General features: G+C 38.9%; 2 protein-coding genes across 4 annotated transcripts; both read right to left on the bottom strand.

Annotated features, from left to right (window-relative positions):
• Positions 1-1,373: 1,373 nt before the first annotated feature.
• On the bottom strand, positions 1,374-6,131 carry LOC111605097 (E3 ubiquitin-protein ligase rnf146). Of its 3 annotated transcripts, XM_023323437.2 has the most exons (5): positions 5,571-6,057; positions 5,352-5,497; positions 4,711-4,864; positions 3,637-4,074; positions 1,374-2,165 (listed from the first exon to the last, which is right to left on the bottom strand). In XM_023323437.2, exons 1-5 carry the CDS (start codon positions 5,860-5,862, stop codon positions 2,077-2,079), a joined length of 1,119 nt encoding a protein of 372 aa, XP_023179205.2. In that variant the 5' UTR covers positions 5,863-6,057; the 3' UTR covers positions 1,374-2,076. The 3 variants fall into 3 exon arrangements, with proteins under 3 accessions (XP_023179205.2, XP_023179204.2, XP_023179206.2); XM_023323436.2 differs by lacking the exon at positions 1,374-2,165 and having other exon boundaries at positions 2,330-4,074; positions 5,571-6,041; XM_023323438.2 differs by lacking the exon at positions 1,374-2,165 and having other exon boundaries at positions 4,013-4,621; positions 5,571-6,131.
• Positions 6,132-12,222: 6,091 nt separating this feature from the next.
• Positions 12,223-15,373, bottom strand: LOC111605103 (ornithine aminotransferase, mitochondrial). Its single transcript, XM_030223705.1, has 3 exons — positions 14,960-15,373; positions 12,471-13,285; positions 12,223-12,410 (listed from the first exon to the last, which is right to left on the bottom strand). Exons 1-3 carry the CDS (start codon positions 15,277-15,279, stop codon positions 12,250-12,252), a joined length of 1,296 nt encoding a protein of 431 aa, XP_030079565.1. The 5' UTR covers positions 15,280-15,373; the 3' UTR covers positions 12,223-12,249.
• Positions 15,374-15,489: the final 116 nt, after the last annotated feature.

The raw sequence follows: 15,489 nt of genomic DNA, 5'->3' as shown, positions 1-15,489 counted from the left end.
TATTCAAAATTAAAAAAATGAGCTTGGGATATGGAAAGAAAACTGTTTGTTTGTGATTTTCCCATGTTTCTTGAAGCTAAAAAGTTTTTAGTTAAATTTAACTCGGAACAGAATTTAAAAAATTCATTAAATATAACAGGAAAGCAATTAGGTAAATTATAAGCGAAGTTATATATAATTTTTGTATATTTATTTATATGAAATTTAATTTCAAATATGAAATTTAATTTTTTTTAGAATATTCAGTTGTAATTTATACATTTTAATTAAAATAATTGTGAAATTTACATTTTTTTTATAATTAAATTTTAAGTTGAACTTGAATACAAATGAAACTGACTTTCATTAAATTTACTTTAAAAGTTTCGATTGCCATTATTCGTAATCCAAATAGTCATCTATGCTAAATTTAAATCTTACGTATTTAATGCCATCAAAAACATATTGTCAGATTAGAATCAGCTGCATTTTTTTTACGACTCGTATGTCTGGCTGATAAGAAGCGGCAACAAGTCGCTATACAAGGGCGAGTTGTTGACGTTTACCTATTGAATGCTACTTGCCGAACAGGTAGAAAACCTAAAAAAAAGAACAAGTGCAGCAGGTAGCATAATTTCTATGTAAACAACGATGACTCATACGGGCAGACCCGTCGCCCAGAGAACTCTCCAAAACCCGATCCCGAACATATTTATGTGACAGCCACGATCGCTGCTTGGCTGACTGCCTCTTTTTCCTCTCGTGCTGCGCCATCTCTTTCATCGTTAGAGCTGTGTTGCCCCCTTTCTTTTTAAGCCTGTTTGTTCAACCAGATTCTCAGGAGGTCCAGTAAATTAATATGCTGCATGCGTGCGTTTTCTTTTGGTCCATTGCGCATGACTCAATAGCCAAGCATTCGTAGACGGCCAGGGTCCGATGCCAAAACAAAGAAACGCATAAAAAAAAGGATTTCATTTGAAGTCGAGCACAGGCAGGCAAAGGTAGCAAACCGAGGGTTGAATTTCGATAATGATCACAACCTGTTGATGGCGTAGTTGATAAATATTGTGCCAAGACATACATTTGTTCAGTTTATATCTATTTGTTCAGCTAAGATAGTAGTTTTTATTAGAGTCAAGCAGGCAACTTGAATGTCAACAGTTTGCTGAAAGTGAATGAAATATATCTATATACTCACATCATATCAGTCTTAGTAGATGCAGCATCAGCTATGCCCATAATTCTTATTTTAAATAGTTTTCAGGTCATCTTCAAATTTACTCTTTAATGATTCCCAACATTCTTTACTTTAAAATCAGAGCTAGCTCATCTATATATCTATGATGCCAGCTTGCTTATCATTTTAGCAATAAAACTCATCCGCCTGCTTTCGCTTGAGAATGTTTATTTGCAACTTAAATACAATAAAGGTTAAGTAGTCTTAAATTTAATAAACAACATGGCTTACACACAAAATGTTCTGCTTTCTCAACGTCGTCTAGGTATAACTACGTATGTATCTAAAAATATGCCTCGTCAGGGAGCATCGTGAATTTTCACTTCAGTTTACAATATCAATTTTAATTACGAATGTTCGAAATCAACTGAAATGTGACGTGCTGTTAACATAACATAACATTAACAGTTTGCTGTTAGCACAGTTATGTTGGCTTAACAGAGAGCTTTTATCTAGGTGTTTGCGCTTGGCACAGTTTGGTTTTACATTGATTGTTGTTTTTAGTCTGTTGAAGCCAAAATTAATGAAAGATTTCGATAAGTACAATATCTAACTGTCACCATTAAGGAAGATTTGAATGGAATAAGTCTTATGGAGTTCTTAAAAGTTAACAGAGGAACACAGGACAGAAGAGAAATGAGAGAAAGAGAGAGAGATCAAGAGTTTTGGCATTCAAAATGTAGCTTAACTTAGTTAACTTTATTTTTGTTCATCATTTCGTCAATAGAAATGGAAATGGATGATCAAAAAGCTCTGCGGCAATGTGGTAAATGAGTTAACATGCAATTGAATTGGATTCTGTTCTTGGATATTTGTTGTATATATTACCGGAAGGGGATGGGGAGCTCTGGCGCATGTACTCAGTAGAGCGTTAGGAATAACGTTGATATAAGTATAGCTACGAATAGGCATTTCACAGTTAGATGTGATGGCGGGGTACAAATCGAATCTATAAAACAGTAGTCACAAAATATACATACATATATATTAATATAGGCAATATACATATATATATATATATATAGATATATATATATATAATTAAATGCATTTCGCTTAGGCACAATTGAGCTGGACTTTAAGGGTGAAATGAAATAAATAAATATTTTATACTGAATGCTCTTTCAGGGAACTCAATTGCCTCACGAAATGCTCTATGATATAACTTATATATAAGAGCTATAATTAAAATGTTCACAGAAATTGTTTGTTTTAACGCACTTAACGGCGACTTATGATATATAATACGAATACAGGGTGTCTCTCACGTCGGGGCATTAGATGTGAACCGAATCGCGCTTGAATCCAATGAATTCAACCTCCCATTGAAAACCCAATCGAATTTATATGTATTGTCCATCTCACACTACGCTTTCTTGGTGGCTCGGCTTGCGGGATATTTTCGAATGTTTTGGTATAGTTGATGAGTATATAGAGCAAGGGCTAGCTAATGCCCTGTCTCAATGAGATTTTAGTTCAAGTTCTTTGGGTGATTATATCTATAGGTTGCTGTACAACCGATCAAAGAAAACCTGCCTAGCTGCTAAGTTCCAATACGTTAGATTTTATTTTGTTTCTGTTCTCTAATGAGAATTTGTTCTCTTTGAGCTTTTTGTTTTTGTTTTTTTTTTTCATTCTTCTCAAGGACCATTTGATATTACTGCTTTCCAGATCACATCTAGCTCAGTATATGCATAGTTAATAGTTGCTCAGGTTCAGATTGATAAGGAATTTGTATATGCACTATGTGTACCTGTGTAGCTATGTATGTATGTATGTATGTTACCCTGTAGGCTGTCTCTCTCCTCTGTTGCATCACTTTCTTTTGCTTAAAGTGTTCTTTCTCTATATGTAGATATAGATTCTCAGGTACGCGCCGCATTTCTCTAGTTAACATTCTGAAATGTTGACATTTCTAAAGGAACTTCGTTCGCGTTTCGAGCTTTTAGCTTTTCTTTTTGTGTTTGTGTTGTGAAATTGTGAATCGGAAATTAGAAATTAGAAACCTAACGGCCCATTCTGTTCGTGTTGTTCGCTCGCCTCAGTCGCCACAGCTGCCTCAGCTGCCTCGCTGCCACTGTTATCAATCGCAACATTATCCCTATCAATATTCACATTAGCCTCGTCGTCGTCATCGTCGTCCTCATCACTGGAATCGGCAAAGTTGCGCAGGGTGAGCGCCTGGAAGTCATTCAAGGCCTGCTCGAAGAGATCTATGGTATGCTGATTGGTCTCGATCACCTGTTGCGTGGTGTCCAGCAAATCCTCTGTGGCACTGCGCATGAGATCCTGTATGGAATTCGAGTGCGAGGAGGCAAGCGAACGCGCAGCGGCAACACCTATGCCCACACCCACACCCGTACCTGACTGCTGCTCATCACCTGTTGCACCTGCTGTGTTGGCTGTGTAGATTTGCTCACCGCTTAAGTCGTTGACGCTGTCGCTGATGTTGCTGGCGGCCAGGCCACGCGTCAGCTCATCTGCCGCCGCCAGCGTGGATCCGATTATGTCGCTGGCGATGCGTATGGCCGCATCCCGTGCCGCAATGGTCGATATAAATGTGGGCGGGCCACCAGCGGCGGCGGCCGTTGGCGTTGGATTGCTGGGACGACTGAACACCGTGTCGCTGGTCACCTGATTGCCCTCGATGCGTAGTCCTGCCACGCCCTTCTTCGGTATGGTGGCCAGATCACGTTTGACGCGACGACAGCGCGTCGGCTCGTTTTGACGCTGCTGCACCAGCTGCTCCAGATCCACAATGTAGACATAGCCAGCGACGAGTATGGTGCACGATTTGTCGCCCTTTTTGAAGGCCTCCTCAATGTCCTGGCTGGTGCGATCGTCGTACTGCCACCAACCTGTACAGTAAGTAGTTTAAAGGTTTCACTATTGCTTTGTGCCTTCGGCTTGATCACATTTAGTTTTCTATTGTGTTGTATTGTAATAGGATGTAGGGTTATGAGGATGTGGGACTTAAGTATTATGTGAAGTGGTGCTTCAATCCGGCGACACCTTTGACACCTGGTGCCGGTTCCGATCTCTTACGCCGTATAATGTTTCGCTTTCTGGTCGACTGCGAGCGCAGCGTTTGTGTCATGCCGATCAGATCAATGATGTACAGTTGGCCGCAGATCAGCTGCTGGAAGCGACTTGGCTCGTCTGGACTGCTGCCGTACTGCATCTCAAAGTCGGAGCTGCTGTCTGTGGAGCTCTCCTCGCAGTCGCCGTAATCAACATTGTCGAACATCTCATTGAGCTTGTAGTCGACATTCGCACCGCCATTCCGGCTCACTGGCTTGCCCTCTTTCACAGTTGGCGCCACTCTATTCACCTTGTATGAGTGGTACGCTTGGTAGGACATCTCAAGCTCCTCGTTGGTGCGCACATCATACGCCCACCAGCCGCCTAGGGTTTGTGTTTGGTTTATGCTCATGGACATGGATGATGTGGTTGGACTAAGAGACACCGCCACCGAATTAGAGTTAGCCACTTACCATTCCGTCCCTCGTAGTACCACTGATAGCCGTCCTCTGTGGCGCGTGTGGCACAAATGTCATCAATGCCATTCACCAGCTGCGGATGATCCAGAAACTCGGCGGGAATCTCACGACGACACATGGCACAGCGACGATTCTTATAAGCAACGCCCTGAAATGGAATATAGATTAAAGTCAAGAATTCGTCTATTGGAAAAGATGCTCTATAAAATTATAATACAAAATGGTTTCATATCATTTAAAGTTGTTATGCTAGAAATTTGTGCTTTTAGCTGCTGTAATTTACCTTGAAAATCTTGGTATTTCACAATTTAGAAGTTTACAAGTATTTATTAATGCTGGTTAAGTCGTCTATACGTTGACATGAAATCAGTTCGATATTGCAATGCGGAAGATAATTAAATTGAATTATTCAAGCTAGCGCAAGCGCTGGCAAGCTTTGGGCACACATAAGGGTTAATGGCTGCCGCGCAGCCTTGAACTTCCCTTGTGCGTGCGTGCGAAGCGTTGGGCGCACGCGTTTCGAGCGCTTTGACCAAAATATCAAAGCGAAGCGCGACTTGAATGAGTAAACGTTTCCGGCTAAGCCAGAGAAGGCTGAATGGGTGGGCGGGGCAGGTGGTCTGGGCGCTACATACCTTAACGCACAAGAAGCAAAAGATGTGACCGCAAGGCAGGCGGGCGGGATGAATGCACGTCTGCAGGCATATGGGGCACTCCAAGGTGGCGGTGGGACCAGGTGCGTCAGCACCTGACGTCGCATTAGATGTAACAACAGCAACGTCTAAAAGCAATAAGTATCCATTGCAACATAATAAACATTAAAATTTATTGTTTTTGCATTTTGTGTGTTTTACCTGTTTCTATGTTGGCAGTTTTGAGTGCTTCACTTGCTGCGCTCGCTGATGTTGCAGCAACAGCAGCAGTGGCAGAAGAAGCAGCAGCAGCTGCCGCTGCTGCCGAGGTGGATGGCGAAACGCAGAGATCGATTGTTGGCATCTCAGGATGAACAAGGCCTACAAATTGCATGTCGTCGTCTTCGTCGTCGCTGTCGTCTAGATTGATGATGTTATTGTTGGCATTGGTTGCGTTCTGCTCTGTATTGTTGCTGGCGCCTTCATCGGTGCTGGCTGCAAGTCGTTTCGACATTTTATTGCTTTATGATTTGCACACACACTGAACAAGGCGTTTGCACAACGCGTCGAAATTAAAATTTGTTTCTTTCTTGTTGCTTTCGCTCTTCTTCTTCGTCACGAAACACATACGCAACTGTGGGCACCTTAAAAATAGCTTTAACATTTGCTGTAATGTTATTAACAGGGCGCAATTACAAAGAACAGCTGTTACATATCGATTACTTCGTTATATGTATGTTTTGAATACAAGTCCGTTACTTAACTGGCTCATATTTTCAGAATATTTCAGCTTTTGCGTATTGATTTGGCAGCTAGACTGTTATCGATATTTCGATAGCTTGTGCAATGTTATATGTGATGTAAAGTTTGAAATGCATTTTATTAAGCTTTAAAATTATTAATATTAATTTATGTATCTATATACTTATGCTGATTAGTCATAAAATCATTTTTTTTTTGCCAAATGCTGCTTATCTGTTAAGAATAATGTTTATATTAAACGAATCAAGCGAGTGCGTTCAATGTTGAACAATGCAAATTGACTCAAAAGTTGAGTATGGCGCGAGCTTTAAATTTGAAATTCTCAGCTTGGCATATTTTTTATTTAATTTGAGTGTAAATTCCTTTTTATGGTCGACTTCTATATAATTTGACTGCAGCACATTAAATTCAAGCAAAAAGCCAATTAAAATTATGCGCTTCATTACATGCAACACCTTTTTGCACAATCTGCTGGCCCCCAACATAAAAAAAGGAATTTAACTTCATAAAAATTGACAGCCCTTAGAGTCGGCAACAATAAAAATAATAATAATATAAAATACAGAAAAAAAGCGAAACTTCAACGCTCGTCACATGGCATCACGCACATTTTAATATGCAGTCAGCATGCTGCAGAAAAAAAGGACACTACAGGACAGTCGTACGCAGCCCTTTTGAACTCATTACATGAAAATCAATTTTTGGTTTATTTTTGCCGCATGGGCGACACGGCTCTCCACAATTGCATGTCATTTTTTGTCAATTACACACACACATAGAGACACACGGTCAATTGCCTAATTGCGCAGCTCCCGGGCAGACAAACGCGTCGAACTCAACTGGCAACGACGAGTTTTGTAAATTACTCCACACATGTTGCTGCTGTTGTTGTTTGAGCCTCTGGGCTGTTTAATGCACGTGCCTCACTCGCTGCTGCCATTTAAAAATGTGCTTGCAAAAAAGGAGAAGTTAACCATTACGTGCTCTGATTCTCTCTCCGTATGCAAAAACTGTTTAATATGCGCCGCAGTTCACCAACTGAAGCATCATTCCAGATTTTGGTTCTCTTCTCTTGCTGTTTTGGTTTAATTGTTCGCCGAGTTCGGGCAATTGAATTTTTGGCCAGCAAACAAGTAAGGCCAATAATCGTCTGGTTAGCCACAGAGCATAAAAAACGCAGGCCATTCAAATAACTAAGCTCAATCTTAATGTAATTATCACAAAAAACGTTTATGGCCAGCTTCAAGATTATTAAAAGGGGCCCGCCATCAAGTCATAAGCATAAAAATATTACAACTCACAAAATGTTTTTACCCCATGCAAAATGAAAAAAAAAAACAAAAAAGGAAAAGTCCTTGTTCTTGTCCTTGTTGCTGGCTTTGTCTACTTTTCACCCTCATTTTGCGGCTGCTTGTAATAAGCTACTTTTGCATTGCTCTTTATTTTACCATTTGACTTGCACCACCCAACCACATTTTATTATCATTTTTTCTCGCTTCCTCTTTCTCTGTTTTTTTTTTTTTTGGTTCTTCCGCAAATCCCTTTAATCAACGAAAATTGGCTGTTCACACATGTGAGCCTAGGGCTTATTATGAAACGTTTTATTTTTTTAGCACTAAGCTAAGCTCTAATAAATTTACGAGCATTTGGCCAAAAAAAAACAATAACAAATTTGCACACTTTGCCATTAAAATGTTGATTTTATAGGCTGAAGAAAACATTTTCTTGACTTTTTGTATCAGAAAAGTCGTTCATAATTATTAAGCCTGAGTCAAGATTACTGAGAACTGAATTAAGCATAATTTATATATTTTTCAAAATCTTTTAAATTGTCCTTAATATTTTTTTCTGATTTATCTAATTTCGCATTTGTTTTCAAGGTTTGTCTGAGCTCATATCTATGTGCATCAACTTGATGATCTTCAGAGCAGCTTCCAAACTGAAGAAAAAATAAATTAGTTTTTAATATGCTTCCCTTTCTATAAAATTTTTGCTGAACTATATATATGGACACGGCACAAATCTAATATACTCTTTTCACTATATGAAGTAGTATGAAAATAAATATATTTATGCTTTTACAAATATGTTTTTTTTTATAACAACTTTCAATATATTTATTTAACTTCAACGTCGTTTTGCTCATCAACTTTAAACTCTCTTAATGCCAACGTAAAATTATTGTGCCGCTTAAACAAATTTCAGTGACAATTTCCACGTAATCTAAACCGTTTCAATTTGCCAGTCTGAGTCTGTGGCTGCAAGCCAAAAAGCTTGCGCGACAAACCGTCAAGTCGGCTCGCAGCTAACCATGCCTACTTAATGCGACCCACGCGCACAACCGTTTTACCTGTCAAGCGGTAGCGCCAACCCACCCCACCGCAACCCCCACCAACTGGGTGTTTATTCTTCAAGGCTCAAGGCTCAGCTGCTTGTCACTTGCATATTGATTTTAAAGATTTACATCCGGCACAGCATAAAGCCAGGCCAGGCACAACAGGTGACAGCAAGCGCGGCGCTTACAAGTAGGCAACGATTTGTAATACCCTGTAAACATGGTAGTTGCAGGATAAGGCGTATTAGTGCTGGATGAAAGATGTGTGTTGCGAAGATGGCAGTTGCATGGTGGATGCGGATAGTGATAAATGCTAGTTGTTTAAGGGTCTCTAGAGGGAAATGGAATGAATAAAGAATATATGATGAATAATATTTGGTAAATAAACATAGAAAGCGGAAGAATACTTGAGCTATAGACCATGGACCATAGAAGTTGTCTGACAGTAGAACTGAAAGAGAAAGTTAGAACTTGAAATTGGACTGGAGATGTTTTGGGTGTGGCTGAGCCGATTCAAAAGATAATAAAATAAGTCATTAGATTAAAGATCGATGTTATATATGCTAATTACTAAATATTCATATTATATTGAAGCTCTAGATGGGTGATTTGAAAATGCAGCTGTGTTCATAAAAATAGTAGTGCGGCAGGGCTTTAAATGTTGGACACAATTTCGTTTATAAACACAATAATCATGTTAATAATAATGATAAACACAATTGAAAACATAGTGAAATGAATATTCAGTTGAACATATTTTTAGTTAATTAAAATTTGCACTTCAGGGCTTGAGAAAGAAAAATTAATAAACTTTTAGTTGTTCATAAAAATAGTAGTGGATATTAAAGATAGAAAAACTGTTCAAAATTAATTAAAAATTAGTCTAACTGCATATATTTGTGCATTACAAATATATTCTGGTCTTATGTTTTATTATTGTTTGGCAACAGAGTGGCATCGCTTAAGAGAAACTAGCTGCCACGCCTCTTAAGCTACTTGCCACAACTCTGCCTTGCTGGTTGGCTTTGTAATTGATGTATCTAATCGACTCGTATTCCCAGCACTTACAGCATATTTCTGCGTACATCACAGCATCATTTCAAAGTGTTCCCCACATTTCTTTGCCGCCCCATTTGTTCGAGCTGTCAACAAGGTGCCAGAAACTGCCTTGAAGGGGAGGCGGCGCACAGCATTTCGATTTGTGATTTTTATCGCGTTGTATTTGATTTTTATTGTTGCTGCAATTTGCTGACAGCAATTGAAAAGCAATTGAAAGCGATATGCCAACGGACCAACGGCAGCAAGCAGCAACAGAAGCTGCCGAACAGAGCCTGCTTAGCTAATTAAAACTTTGGCCATTTAACAAAAAAAAAAACAAAACACTTCCTAAGCAGCAGACAGAGGTGCAAATGGGTCATAAAAAACAATGCTATAAGATAACATTGGGGTCCAGGGGTTGGGGCTAAGGGTCAACTAAATCAAAGCGCCAAGAGTTCAACTGTGCCAAGGCTTCGGGCTAATGCAACGTCTTTCAAGCTGCTTTGAATGTGAATAGAAAAGTTGCAGACCAAAGCTTATCGGGCACAAAAAAGGACACTGTCTGCTGTGTGTGTGTGGGTGTGTGTGTTGGGTAGGTGGTGTCAAAAGCCACACGCCGCTTGGCTGCCTTTTGTGTTCGAGTCCTTTCGCCTTTTGTCCATAATCTTTGGCATTTTATCGCCGTCCATCTGCTGATGTCTTTATTAAAAATAGGAACAAGCGAGAGAAAGTGGAACAAGTGGTAAAAAAATGCAATTTTTAGCCCATTTTTTGTGGGTTTTATTGCCAGACAGGACACAACTTAAGCATTTTATTAGCAGCAAACTTGGCAACTTCAAACTTGAAGTTGTCTGCGTCTCCTGCTGCTGCTGTTGTTGTTGTTGCCCTTAGCAGGCGCTTCACATAATTAAATAAAGCGTTAAAATTAAAAATCAAGATTTCTCAACATTCGTTTTTTTTTATGTTTTGTCTGCAGCTCGCCAGCATCCTTTGGAGCAGCAGTTGCCCGCCGCGCGATAAGCGGCAAACATTTTTGCAGCTAGATTCCTGGCAGAAAGCAACCCTGCGCCAGTGTTAATTCGTTTTTTATGCTTTTCTGCCTTATTCTTTTAAAGTGCCAAAGTCGTGCAGATAAGACGAAAATGTTGCGACATTTTCCGCCTTGTAATTGTCCCGTGCAGGATGCGCGGTGTCCAAGTTTATTGCCTAACGACCGCGGCACGTTCCCATCCACTGTGGTCTTTTTATATTTTAATTAAAAAATCAAGAATGCCAACCTTAATGTTGACACACTCACCAGCCAGGGAAGAGAACAGACTGTCTGTGGGAGAGAGAGGGTCAGAGAGAGAGAGAGTGGGGTTGACATGGTATTGGCATTATGAAATCAAAATGTTTATGAAACGCCCATTGGCACATTTATGGCGGGGCTTTTTCACTTCAAGTATTTAACTTGTTGTAAAAGAATTTAAATAAAATAAGAGATAAGTCGCACACAGATCTGAATTGCCTAAAATGATGTGGAAAGTGCTTGAAAGGGACTAAAAGCAGTTGATGGAAGAAATGTCTGAGTTCACACCATAACCAGCTCATTCTAACTTATAACCATCTGCTACATTAAATTCTTCTTCTTAGTCCATTTCGAATCCTCTTTCTGATCTTGTACCTTCAACTTCTGCTTTCTACTTATCTCTCTCTATATCTCTCTATCTCCATCTCCATCTCCTGCTCTGTCTCCTTTGTCAACTCCTCCTATTCTTGCTGTTATTTCAACTCCTTCCCTTACTCTTCGTCCTACTTCCACAACTTGTTGCCCTGCTTCTCCTGCTACTCGTCTTCATCCTCCAGCTTCTTCAACTCCTACTCCCACTTCTTCTGATCTTCCTTCTTCCTCTTCTACTCCTCATCATTCCCTATCTTCTCCTACTCCACATTCTTCTTATTCTACTCCTTCTCTTTTTTCTTATACTCCTCATCAGTCTTCTTCGTTTCTTTCCTCTTCTATTCCTCTGCCTTCGTTTTCTACTTCTCATCATCTTTCTTCTTCTACTACTCCTCCGTTTCGGCATTCCTCTTCTTACTTCTTCTTACCTACTTCTTTTCTTACACTTTCGCTTTTTGCTTTGTCTGCTCCCTCTCCCACTCCGTCCTCTGTTACTCCTGCTTCTTCTCCACTTTCTTTTTCTTCGCTTACTCTTTCTTATCTTTACCTTCATCTGCTCCCTCTCTTTCACGTATTCCTTCTCCTATTCCTGTTCTACATCCCACTCTTGCTCTTCAGCCTTCATCTATCCATGCCTAACTCGCTTAACCCTTCTGCTTTTCACACTCCTACTCATTTTCCTATATCTCAACCTTTCCTTTGCCTTCTCATACTTGCCTACACTTACCTGCTTCTTCTGCTCCTACATTTCCTCATCCTGCTTCTCCAACTGCTTCTCATTCTCTCCCTCTTCCACTTTTTCCAACTACTTCTAATTTATCTACCCATTGAAATGAAATTGGAAGCTTCTGAGCTTTACTACGATGAATGAGAATCGCATAGAAGAACATTCAAATATGATGAATGCTTATTGAATTTAAAACACTGAGTTAGATTGTTGTATTTATAATATAATTATTATTGAGGATTTGCATATAAAACATATATAATATATTTTTGTCAGACTTTTGCTTAAATGCTATTACATAGTTGAAAATATTTTAAAAGTTATATATATTTATATATATATATATGTACAGATATATATATGAATAATATTTGTGCCTTTACATATTTAGAATTGTCTTCTTAATAATGTCAATGCTCTCTAGCATTTGGGCCTCAGTGATGACCAGGGGCGGGGCGAAGCGAATGATGTCGCCGTGGGTGGGCTTGGCCAGCAAGCCGTTGTCCCTGAGCTTCAGGCAAACTTCCCAGGCATCATATTCTGGGAGAGTTCAAATAGAGTTAGTTAAATGAAAGATTAGCTAAGAAAATTGCAGCTTACTGGCATTGATGACAATGGCATTGAGCAGACCCTTGCCACGGACGACCGAGACCACATCCTTGGGCAGCTTGGAGAGCTCCGTGCGCAGCAGTTGGCCCATCTTGAAGGCATTCTCGGCCAATCGCTCCTCCTGGAGCACCTCTAGTGCAGCGATGGCTACACGGCAGCCAAGCGGATTGCCACCATATGTGGAGCCATGCTCGCCTGGCTTGATGCAGAGCATCACTTCATCATTGCAGAGTGCAGCCGAAACGGGATAAATGCCACCGGAGAGTGCCTTGCCCAGAATGAGTATATCGGGACGGACTTCCTCGTAGTCCACGGCCAGCATGCGACCTGTGCGTGCCAGACCGGTCTGCACTTCATCGCCTATCCAGAGAACATTGTGCTTGGTGCACAGCTCGCGCACCTTGCGCAGGTAGCCCTCGTCAGGCACAATGACGCCCGCCTCGCCCTGAATGGGCTCCACCATAAAGGCGCACACTGTGGGATCCTGCAGTGCCTGTTCCAAGGCAGCCAAATTATTGTAATCGATGAGCTCAAAGCCGGGCATGTATGGACCAAAGCCCTCATAGCTGCTCGGATCGTTCGAGGCAGAGATGGCGGCCAGTGTGCGGCCCCAGAAATTGTTGCGGGCAAAGATGATCTTAGCCTTGTTCTCGGGTATCTGTTTCTTCACATAGCCCCACTTGCGGGCCAGCTTACAGGCCGTCTCACAGCCCTCCACACCTGTGTTCATGGGCAGCACCTTGTCGTAGCCAAAGAATTTGGTAATATATTCCTCATATTCGCCCAGCACATCGGAGTAAAATGCGCTAAATGAGAAGAGAAGTTGAACTTAGATAACTTACATAAACATATAAAAAAATATCGAATTATATGTAAATAATATATAAATTATATTAATACAATAAATATATATAAAAAGATAACAAGAGAATAAAAAATACATTTTATATATATGAAGTTTATTAAAAAAAAATAAAAAAAATAAGTATAAAAAAAATATATTTAAAAAACACATAAGAGAAAAAAATCTATTCAGAATAAAAAAAATATATATATAATAATAATAAATAAATATATATTTAATTAAATTAAAATATGTAAATTTATAAATACATACAAAAATAATAATAATAAGAAAAAATACAAAAAATATGCTAAATATATACAAATATGTAAATATATAAATATATATGTACTTGAAAAATAAAATTGATGTTCAAAAATCTTAGATTAAGTCACATGACTTGAAACATATAAATCTGGTAACAGTCGCATCATGACATTTTCCTATATTGATAACCTCTAACGGTACATCTTCATCTGTCTAATCAATCAAATGGAATCAGTTTACTCACTACAATTTGCGTTCCACAAATCATGATTGTAAATTAAATATATTTCTTGAGCAGTTTCCGGTTAGAATTGGTTTTCTTTATCGAACGAAGCTTTCGGTTGTCAGGTGTAGCGGTTCACACAGTTAGGCTATTATTAGCAATTAAATGTTATTATTTATTATTCCTTTCACATATGTCAAGTGCTTTTTATTTGCTGTTCCTTAAACTCAAGTGTTTGCAATTGCTAATTGCATATAGACAAATATATATTATAGAAATGATAACAGCAATTTTGAGATTATTTATCAGCTTATGGTTTAATGACACTGCATTTATTTATATTTTTTAATTTTCGCTTGGTTGTGATTAAGGTTTATATTTAGTTTCTAAACTAGATTCTTGCTTATATTTCATGTTCTACTTAAATATAAGTCAGCTTTTTTTGCTCAATCATTAAGCTAAAAAAAATTATATTTTATTCAAATACTGATATTCTATTTATAAATTTCACTTTAAGAGCTGCGATTAGCCTAGAATACTTAAATGTATTTTTATATTTATTTTAATCTTAATTTATAAAAATTAGACTTGCACTGCAAAAATAAGAATCATGATTTTAACCTTAAACATAATGCGTAAAAAAAATATAAAATATTGAAAAATATAAAACATAAATAAATATAAAAAATTAAAATAATTAAATTAATTATATTAAAGATATTGATTAGCTATTGAATGATATTAAAATATAAAAATATATATATGAAAAAATAAATAAATAAAAAAAAAATATTGTTTGTTTTATTTTTTTAAATGACTTAATAATTTTACGTTTTTGCCCCAATTAAAATAATTTAGCAACGTAAAATTTCCACTAATCAATGATAGCAAAAACGTTTAATCATTGATAACAGGAAAAAAACCAGAAATACACTAGAAATTGTTTACGAGCTGTACTCAATGGCCAATTTCGCCACACAGCAACAATAAAATATAAATAAACAACAACAACAACAACAACAATGAACAAATCAAGTTCATTGAAATGTTTAAAAATAAAGCTCATAAAGCTCGATAAGCTTTAAAGGGGGGCACGTCCCACAAGAGCCACAAAATATTTTTTTTTTTTTTGTGCATTTCACTTACCGTGACGTCAGCGCCAGTTTCTGTGACTGCTCCGTGAGGGCGCGAATAATCTTGGGATGACAGTGGCCTTGGTTGACCGCCGAATAGGCGCTGAGGTAGTCATAGTAGCGTTTGCCCTCCACATCCCACACGTGCACGCCCTCGCCCCGGCTAAGCGCCACGGGCAGCGGATGATAGTTGTGCGCGCCATATTTTTTCTCACGTGCGAAAACCGCCTCGGAGCGGCTAGTATCGGTCGTGCTGGTCTCTTTGGGCTGTGTTTTTTGTGCCATGCTGCTCAGGCGGCTGGCAATGCCACGTGTGGTCAGTTTGGCGAACATCTTTCAAATGGTTTTCAACGCAAATAATTTTACTAGCGGATCTCACACACTTTCTCACTTGATCGCTGCCAGCGGCTTACTGAAAGTTCGCTCGCATCGCCAGCCGGCTATTTATACCTAACATGTTATTTCTTTTGTTTTTGGAGAGTCACGCGATAAGCTTTTTTAGTGTAGGCCCCCTGCGTAGAATGTGCGAGAGAGATAGAGACA

This window comes from Drosophila hydei, unplaced genomic scaffold, assembly GCF_003285905.1.
Source record: "Drosophila hydei strain 15085-1641.00,03,60 unplaced genomic scaffold, DhydRS2 tig00000001-arrow-pilon, whole genome shotgun sequence".
NCBI lineage: Eukaryota > Metazoa > Arthropoda > Insecta > Diptera > Drosophilidae > Drosophila > Drosophila hydei.
The sequence above is the reverse complement of the archived record's forward strand: the minus strand, read 5'-3'. Positions and strand labels throughout refer to the sequence as shown.